General features: G+C 37.0%; 1 protein-coding gene and 1 non-coding gene across 2 annotated transcripts; one reads left to right on the top strand and one right to left on the bottom strand.

Moving 5' to 3' along the window:
• Positions 1 to 1,324: 1,324 nt before the first annotated feature.
• Positions 1,325 to 7,251, bottom strand: LOC115921823. The gene is made up of 9 exons (XM_030980055.1): positions 7,031 to 7,251; positions 6,363 to 6,527; positions 5,687 to 5,851; positions 5,006 to 5,170; positions 4,327 to 4,491; positions 3,686 to 3,814; positions 3,015 to 3,354; positions 2,231 to 2,301; positions 1,325 to 1,515 (listed from the first exon to the last, which is right to left on the bottom strand). The coding sequence occupies exons 1-9, from the start codon at positions 7,173 to 7,175 to the stop codon at positions 1,325 to 1,327; spliced, it is 1,536 nt and encodes a 511-aa protein (XP_030835915.1). The 5' UTR covers positions 7,176 to 7,251.
• A 1,870-nt stretch (positions 7,252 to 9,121) lies between these two features.
• LOC115922001 lies at positions 9,122 to 9,240 on the top strand. The gene has a single exon (XR_004063266.1). It is a non-coding gene; the product is annotated as a 5S ribosomal RNA (ribosomal RNA).
• Positions 9,241 to 9,288: the final 48 nt, after the last annotated feature.

The following is a 9,288-nucleotide window of genomic DNA, read 5'->3' as shown; positions in this document are numbered from 1 at the left end:
AATATTCAAAGAATTGATTATTTCTCGTCAATTCATTTGATAATTTCATCTCTATAGTCTATTCCTTATATTAAAACTTCAATATTTACAGATGAAAAAAAAAGAAAAAAAAATGAGCCAGCTTAATTTCGTAACTATGAATGTAATATCCCAAAGATGCATCATTCAATACAATCATTTAATTAAAGTGTCATTGATATATTATCTCTGTGTGCTAGATACATCTCATACCAATGAATAAGTAATTTTCGTTTCGATGTCATGCAAAGTTATTTTTTAGTCTCATTGTGAATCATTTATAACAAGTTCTTTTTTTTTTTTAGATTTGATTTTCAACAAAAATTCAATCACTCATATGAAAATGCAAAGTATCATAATGACAAACACAGCTTGTCACAATCTAGCAGATTCAACTGCATTATTTACAGATGGAAATGTTAAAATATCACTTGTCTTGAGTACAATAAGTATCATATTGACACAATATTCAAAGAATTGATTATTTCTCGCAATTCATTTAATTATTTCAGTGTATTACATTTTGTTTTTAAACTGCATTATTTACCGATGGAAATGGTAAATATCACTTGTCTTGAGTACAATAAATATCATATTGACACAATATTCAAAAGAATTGATTATTTCTCGTCAATTCATTTGATAATTTCATCTCTATAGTCTATTCCTTATATAAAACTTCAATATTTACAGATGAAAAAAATAAATAAATAAAATGAGCCAGCTTAATTTCGTAACTATGAATGTAATATCCCAAGAAATGCATCATTCAATACAAATCATTTAATTAATATGTCATGATATATTATCTCTTTTGCTAGATACATCTCTACCAATGAAATAAGTAATTTTCGTTTCGATGTCATGCAAAAGTATTTTTTTTAGTCTCATTGTGAATCATTTATAAACAAGTTCTTTTTTTTTAAAGATTTGATTTTCAACAAAATTGAAATCGCTCATATGAAAATACGCAAAGTATCATAAGACAAACCAGCTCGTCACAATCTAGCAGATTCACCTCTACATTTCAGATATGAACTGGTCGTGATTACTTTTTATGGAACCAAAGAATATGAAAGCATTAATTAACTGATATCATTTGGGTAGCATAGTTTAGTAGTGAGGCAGCTTATCATAAAAGCCTGGTGGAGTTGGGGGCCAGACTGCAGGTGTAGTGCGCGCTGCAGAGGGCCTTGAGATCCTGATATTTTACCCAAAGATATCTTTGGTGGGCCATTCCTGTAGAGAGGCTCGGGTGTTACTTCAGTGACCTCTTCTACACCTCTCCGTGTCTGGTTTGTCCTGATCACATCAATTCTTCATCAGTGTGAGAATACTTGAAGTACACGGAATCCACTTCACCTTTCACGACCTTCATAGCCATGAATTTCTTCCAGTCTACGGTTTTGTCCACCCTCAGAGGTTCGGACTCGCAGAATACCTTTCTGTTACCAACAGACTTCCAATCATCAATATCTCTTGATTGGACTTCTACTACTGATAAGGATGGGGTGAAGACGAGCCATCGCACAAATGGTGCTCAATTGAGTCGGTACCATGACTTCTTTCACACGTCTAATGCTTCGTTCTATGACGCTGTGCATGGCATCACCCTCACTTTGTCCGTGGTTTGTAGGGAAGTAATTAACTGTGACCGATTCAACGGACTTAGCCTTTCCGATGAAATGTTGCAGCATTGTTGGGATGATAGAGTTCTTATTTTGACCGACACAGCCATCACAGTAGAACACTACTTGTTTCACACCCCTCTCATCTAGACTGTTAAGGTACCGATGGACGTGTGAGGCATTTCACAGGATCCTCTTTTTGTTTCGCACTCGTGTGAAGAAAGCACCATCCGTCCTTGCTTGCAAGTTCTATATCGTGAAGTTGTAGTTGCTGAGTCTACGTTTGTAGAAAATGTCAGATTGTGGGGACTTCGGCAAGTAAATGACCTGCTCCAGATCGAAAACTGCAGAGACAAATGTGTGGTCAACTGAAGCTCTTTCCTTAGCAAGACTCTTCAACTCTCTTACTTTTTCTTTTTCAGCAATGTGAACTTTGTATGCCCCTGCATTTCTTCCCTCTCTTTGGGATTCCCACGTCTGTAGGTTTCGCACAGGGGCACATGTCCTTTTTCGGATGATGGAACTTGATATTCATCTTCTTCAGAACCTTCCTGTAAAGAGATAAAGAACACATTCCTCTGTACCTTCTGTAGATGAATTGTACATGCGATACATGATCTCAGGATTGAGATCTTCTGAAAGGTATTCACATCGACTGTTGGCCCGACAATAATGAGATTCTTGACGCGGAATTGATTAATGTGCCGCTTCACCCCTTCACGTAATAGAGCGTCTCTGTCAGACGTCTGCCTGCCACCCCTTCCTTCACCTTCAGGCAGCCGTATGGTCTCCTTCTTTCCAAGCACGGTCTTCACTTGCCTCTCTGATATACCTAATGTTCCCACGAACATCGCTTTGCATACACGAACTTTAATGCATGGATCACCTGCATTGGGCAGGAAATACGCACATTTTCTGATCTTTCTTGACTTCTTTTCTTGAATCTGTTCGGTGTGCCGTCCAATCCATTCTCTCTGCTTTGTCAGATCAGCAAGGTCATAAAAAGCTGATCTAATAGCTTCACGAGTGTTGCAACTAAATGTGTTGCAACTAAGTCCTCTGAAATGACACTTTTCACATGAGGTTTCGTAGCTAGCAATCTCCTCGCCGCTTTAGTTCCTTACTCTTTTCACTCTCATAGCTGTAACCAGCATTTCTCCGTTCTTTGACTAATTGATTTCTACTCTTCACCGTCTTTGGCTGCTCTGGCACTTCCAATGCTCTTTCCCCATCTACTTGAAATGATTCAGGAGACAGTTGACTATTATCAGCTGATTCCTGGGGAAGGCTAGCTTCTTCAAGATGCTCTGGAATATCTAATGAGTCGGTCGCATCGGATTGTTTTGATTCCAGAGTCGCCATCAGTACCTGATCTCCGTTCTCTTCAACTCTTGTATCCAATGAGGCTTGGTTTTCAAAGTTTCCTCTTCTTGTTCCATTAACGGCATAACCTCGTCTTCATTGTTCCTTTCTTCTTCGTTGGTGAGCCCTTGGTACTGTGATGCACTTGAACTGATGTCAAGTGGAATTTCACTGAGATTGAATGCAAGATTATGACAAAGGCAATCATCACGTAAGTTAAAATGAAGGAAGCATAAGAAACACAAGCACTCTGGACACGCTGCCCAAACTTCATCAGTACACATGAAATTGTCACATGTTTCAGGATTTCTCTGACCACACTGCATGTTTGGATGGAGCGGAGAATCTGGAGAAGATAAAAAGACAAGGAAAACAATGATAGTGAATGTAATGACATAATTTTCGGGACACAGGTAAAGTTATATTGAGCACAACAGAAACAATAAGTGTGATAATAATTGATCAGGATATTGAATAAATGAATAGAAAATCCCTTTTATATTCAGAACACGTACACAATCAATAAAATGAAGTGTGCTTTTGTCCATTCTAACTGTATCAATATAATTTCACTTTAGTTATTATCATCAGTATAATTTCCTTGTACTGTGGACAGTCCTCTGATTTCTTTATGTTATTATGAATAGTCATGAACTATTATTGGAAGATATTTTTACCTGCATGGCTGTCAGACTGTGTTATCTGGTCACTTGCGATGGATATTGGTTCAGGCAATCCAGATCCACATCCTGTTGAATCTTCAGGAAGTGATGGCGATGATACGGGTAGAGGACCAAGTTTTGCTTCTGGGGTAGGATTACAAAATTGAATATAAACACTAGTTTTAAACTCTCCGAAGAAGATGCCCCCCCCCCCAAAAAAAAAATGAATAAGACTACAATAGTGAAATATACACACTAGTTCCAATGCCTCCCCCCCCCCCAAATAGAAGACTCATCCCAAACCTGCACCCACCCCTCCCCCCTAAAAAAGATCTTACAAATGTAGAAAGAATCCATTTATAATATTGAACATGCGCTTCGGTCTTTCCTCATTAAGATCTTGTAGGAAAGTTGGTCTAGATTGTTGTTGTTGTTATATTCTTGTACTTTCATAATGCAAACATTCTTATTCATAATTGTAATTAAGTTCATTGTATATGCATATTCATTATTGTAAATATGGTCATTTTTTCATGCACAAATTCATTATTGTCAATATGTTCTTGTTGAGACTCTCATACTCCGATCGGGTTCGATAGAGTTTAATAAAATCTTATCTTATCTTATCTATCAAATTGGGAAAAGGAGTGTAATACCTGCATATTTGTCAGAAAGTCGTGCCAGGGGGATGTCAAATTCCTCATCAGACTGTGTTATCTGGTCACTTGCGATGGATATTGGTTCAGGCAATCCAGATCCACATCCTGTTGAATCTTCAGGAAGTGATGGCGATGATACGGGTAGAGGACCAAGTTTTGCTTCTGGGGTAGGATTACAAAAATTGAATATAAACACTAGTTTTAAACTCTCCGAAGAAGATGCCCCCCCCCCCCAAAAAAAATGAATAAGACTACAATAGTGAATATACACACTAGTTCCAATGCCTCCCCCCCCCCCCCAATAGAAGACTCATCCCAAACCTGCACCCACCCCTCCCCCCTAAAAAAAGATCTTACAAATGTAGAAGAATCCATTATAATATTGAACATGCGCTTCGGTCTTTCCTCATTAAGATCTTGTAGGAAAGTTGGTCTAGATTGTTGTTGTTGTTATATTCTTGTACTTTCATAATGCAAACATTCTTATTCATAATTGTAATTAAGTTCATTTGTATATGCATATTCATTATTGTAAATATGGTCATTTTTTCATGCACAAATTCATTATTGTCAATATGTTCTTGTTGAGACTCTCATACTCCCGATCGGGGTTCGATAGAGTTTAATAAAATCTTATCTTATCTTATCTATCAAATTGGGAAAAGGAGTGTAATACCTGCATATTTGTCAGAAAGTCGTGCCAGGGGGATGTCAAATTCCTCATCAGACTGTGTTATCTGGTCACTTGCGATGGATATTGGTTCAGGCAATCCAGATCCACATCCTGTTGAATCTTCAGGAAGTGATGGCGATGATACGGGTAGAGGACCAAGTTTTGCTTCTGGGGTAGGATTACAAAAATTGAATATAAACACTAGTTTTAAACTCTCCGAAGAAGATGCCCCCCCCCAAAAAAAAAAAATGAATAAGACTACAATAGTGAAATATACACACTAGTTCCAATGCCTCCCCCCCCCCCCAAATAGAAGACTCATCCCAAACCTGCACCCACCCCTCCCCCCTAAAAAAGATCTTACAAATGTAGAAGAATCCATTTATAATATTGAACATGCGCTTCGGTCTTTCCTCATTAAGATCTTGTAGGAAAGTTGGTCTAGATTGTTGTTGTTGTTATATTCTTGTACTTTCATAATGCAAACATTCTTATTCATAATTGTAATTAAGTTCATTTGTATATGCATATTCATTATTGTAAATATGGTCATTTTTTCATGCACAAATTCATTATTGTCAATATGTTCTTGTTGAGACTCTCATACTCCCGATCGGGGTTCGATAGAGTTTAATAAAATCTTATCTTATCTTATCTATCAAATTGGGAAAAGGAGTGTAATACCTGCATATTTGTCAGAAAGTCGTGCCAGGGGGATGTCAAATTCCTCATCAGACTGTGTTATCTGGTCACTTGCGATGGATATTGGTTCAGGCAATCCAGATCCACATCCTGTTGAATCTTCAGGAAGTGATGGCGATGATACGGGTAGAGGACCAAGTTTTGCTTCTGGGGTAGGATTACAAAAATTGAATATAAACACTAGTTTTAAACTCTCCGAAGAAGATGCCCCCCCCCCAAAAAAAATGAATAAGACTACAATAGTGAAATATACACACTAGTTCCAATGCCTCCCCCCCCCAAATAGAAGACTCATCCCAAACCTGCACCCACCCCTCCCCCCTAAAAAAAGATCTTACAAATGTAGAAGAATCCATTTATAATATTGAACATGCGCTTCGGTCTTTCCTCATTAAGATCTTGTAGGAAAGTTGGTCTAGATTGTTGTTGTTGTTATATTCTTGTACTTTCATAATGCAAACATTCTTATTCATAATTGTAATTAAGTTCATTTGTATATGCATATTCATTATTGTAAATATGGTCATTTTTTCATGCACAAATTCATTATTGTCAATATGTTCTTGTTGAGACTCTCATACTCCCGATCGGGGTTCGATAGAGTTTAATAAAATCTTATCTTATCTTATCTATCAAATTGGGAAAAGGAGTGTAATACCTGCATATTTGTCAGAAAGTCGTGCCAGGGGGATGTCAAATTCCTCATCAGACTGTGTTATCTGGTCACTTGCGATGGATATTGGTTCAGGCAATCCAGATCCACATCCTGTTGAATCTTCAGGAAGTGATGGCGATGATACGGGTAGAGGACCAAGTTTTGCTTCTGGGGTAGGATTACAAAAATTGAATATAAACACTAGTTTTAAACTCTCCGAAGAAGATGCCCCCCCCCCCAAAAAAAAAAATGAATAAGACTACAATAGTGAAATATACACACTAGTTCCAATGCCTCCCCCCCCCCCAAATAGAAGACTCATCCCAAACCTGCACCCACCCCTCCCCCCTAAAAAAAGATCTTACAAATGTAGAAGAATCCATTTATAATATTGAACATGCGCTTCGGTCTTTCCTCATTAAGATCTTGTAGGAAAGTTGGTTAGATTGTTGTTGTTGTTATATTCTTGTACTTTCATAATGCAAACATTCTTATTCATAATTGTAATTACGTTCTTTTGTATATACATATTCATTATTGTAAATATGTTCATTTTTTCATGCACAAGTTCATTATTGTAACATTTTCTTGACGAGACTCTCATACTCCCAAGAACTGGTTAACACTCAGATGATATCAAATTGGGAAAAAGAGGAAAAGGAGAGTAATACCTGCATATTTGTCAGAAAGTCGTGCCAGGGGGATGTCAAATTCCTCATCAGACGATTCTGAATCTTCAAGATATTCTGAATCGAGAACGATTCCTTGCCACAGAGTCCCTTCATAGTCCATGATCACCTCTTTCCCTTTTGTCATCTTCCCTGTCCACTGAAGGAGTGGTGAATGAACAATGTTGTTTGCACCATTCAAATGCCATTGCACCAAAACATCATAGCCTTATCCGGTCTAAAAAGGAATAAAAAAAGAAAGAGAGATTTCAACAACCTTATTTTCATAACAATTTTGCATACCGGTATGTATTCGTAATAAAACATACATATTAAGCTGTTCCATGAGAGATGAACTGGTAAAGAAATTATAGCCTTATTTTTTATAATTCATGAAGAAATTATTATTCTGCATTAATATTGGCCCAACACTTGAAATTATAAAGTCAAAGACATCACCTATATATTGTTTTTTAACACCATTTCATTATTTATAAATATTTATTCTGTAAACATAAGAATTCTTACCTTGATCCACTTTCCCTTTGCTCTTCTTTGGTCTTGCATACCTGCTTTGTTTTAGATATCTCCTTCTCTAAGTTGCACAGCCACATCTGCGATAATAAAAACAAGAAAAAATGAGACAAAATATTATAAAAGTCAATGATATACAAATCGGTTTCACAATGATTTGACACATAGGTAGAGATTAAAGTTACAATAATTTACTACACCATGCATTCAAGTACATAAATAAAATGTCAACAAGAACATGAACATGAATACCCTGGTCCCTGCCAATTTTTGGACTGAATAAGACATTTTTTTTGTAATGAAAAAATGGTTAATCTAGATGAAGTCCAACTATTGTTCAGTACATTAATTGTAACTATCTTGATTAGATTACATATAAAATAGAACTTTCAGTTTTGGTCCCCGAAATGGGCAGGCACAAATGACTTAAGATCTGCTAATGGTGGAGCTCCTAGGTAAAACCTTAACTATCTAGGCCTAGTCCAAATGTTAGATCTAGATAAAATCTATAGACCCTAAGAAGGTTAGTTAGTAACATTATACATCTTAATAATACTAAAAAAAGTTAGGACTAGACCTAGGTCTAGTCAGACTATGGTCTAGCTAGACTCTAGTCTAGATCTCACTAAGACTAAGTTTACATCTAGGTCTAATTTGTGTCTTTCTTGATCAGAAATAGATCTGGTCTAGGCTAAATCGTCCGTCGTTAGTATAGTAGGTATTGTAAGATAAAGACAAAGTAGATCCTAGGTCTAGATCTAGAGTTAGACCTAAATTACTAGTGTTGAATTGCTCTTGTTTCTAGTTTTTTCCTGTGTTTATCTAATCTACAGACAGTTTCATTAAATAATCTTAGAAAGCAGATATCTTCAGTAGATCTGAAGTTAGTTGTTATTATCAACAGTCAGACAGGATTTCGTGTTAGGTCCACCAAAAACTGAATAGGCGGGACTGTACATAATTTTTCGTGAGAATTTAATGATAAATGAACTTTTTAGAAAAATATAATTGCATAACCGAAGGAGAATCTCTTATTGTTTTTTGAAAATATTTATGTTTTAGAAATAGATCTTAGAGCATATACTTACGAATAATTGGATCCGGGCAAACTTTCCAGGGAAGCGGCCGCTTCGTGGTGCACAGACGGATCAATTTACGTCAAATTCTTCACCACGAAGTGTCCTGAGCGCGCGAGCGCGAGAGAGGACGGTTCGTGGTACAGAATTTCCAATTTTTTGCAAGAGGACGCTTTACATGACGTCGTTATTACGTAACCCCTCGCATGTTAGACTCTGAAATTTTCACAAAATGTATTTATTTATAGTACATGAAAAAATTTGCAAAAAATAAAATTCAAAAAAATGCCGAATTTGGCCAGAGAGGACGGTTCGTACAACGTTTGACGATTTATGCAGAACAGTAACAAAAATAACCCTCAACCGTTTCCAAGACACGGGCCATGACGTAACATTGACACTGGTCAATAAAGCGCACTTTGTGCGCATGCTCAATGATGACGTCAGTCTTTAACTTCAAATAGGTTGAACGATGATGTCTTTCGCCTACGACCATACCATGCTGAATATACCGGTTCTCGTCCGATCACCGAAGTCAAGCAGCGTAGGGCCTGGTTAGTACTTGGATGGGAGACCGCCTGGGAATACCGGGTGTTGTAGGCATTTTTTTTTTTAATTTTTTTTTGGGGAATTGTTTTTGCTTGAGGTGAC

The sequence above is a fragment of the Strongylocentrotus purpuratus genome, unplaced genomic scaffold (assembly GCF_000002235.5).
Source record: "Strongylocentrotus purpuratus isolate Spur 01 unplaced genomic scaffold, Spur_5.0 spur5_scaffold_10, whole genome shotgun sequence".
Lineage (NCBI taxonomy): Eukaryota > Metazoa > Echinodermata > Echinoidea > Camarodonta > Strongylocentrotidae > Strongylocentrotus > Strongylocentrotus purpuratus.
Note: the sequence above shows the minus strand (reverse complement) of the source record. Positions and strands in the feature narration are given on the sequence as shown.

Coding starts and splice junctions, on each gene's coding strand:
- LOC115921823 (XM_030980055.1), bottom strand. CDS start 7,175: ATGACAAAAGGGAAAGAGGTGATCATGGACTATGAAGGGACTCTGTGG. Junction 4,492..5,005: donor ACTTTCTGACAAATATGCAG/GTATTACACTCC, acceptor ATCCTACCCCAG/AAGCAAAACTTGGTCCTCTA. Junction 2,302..3,014: donor TTGAAGAGAACGGAGATCAG/GTACTGATGGCG, acceptor TCGGGCCAACAG/TCGATGTGAATACCTTTCAG.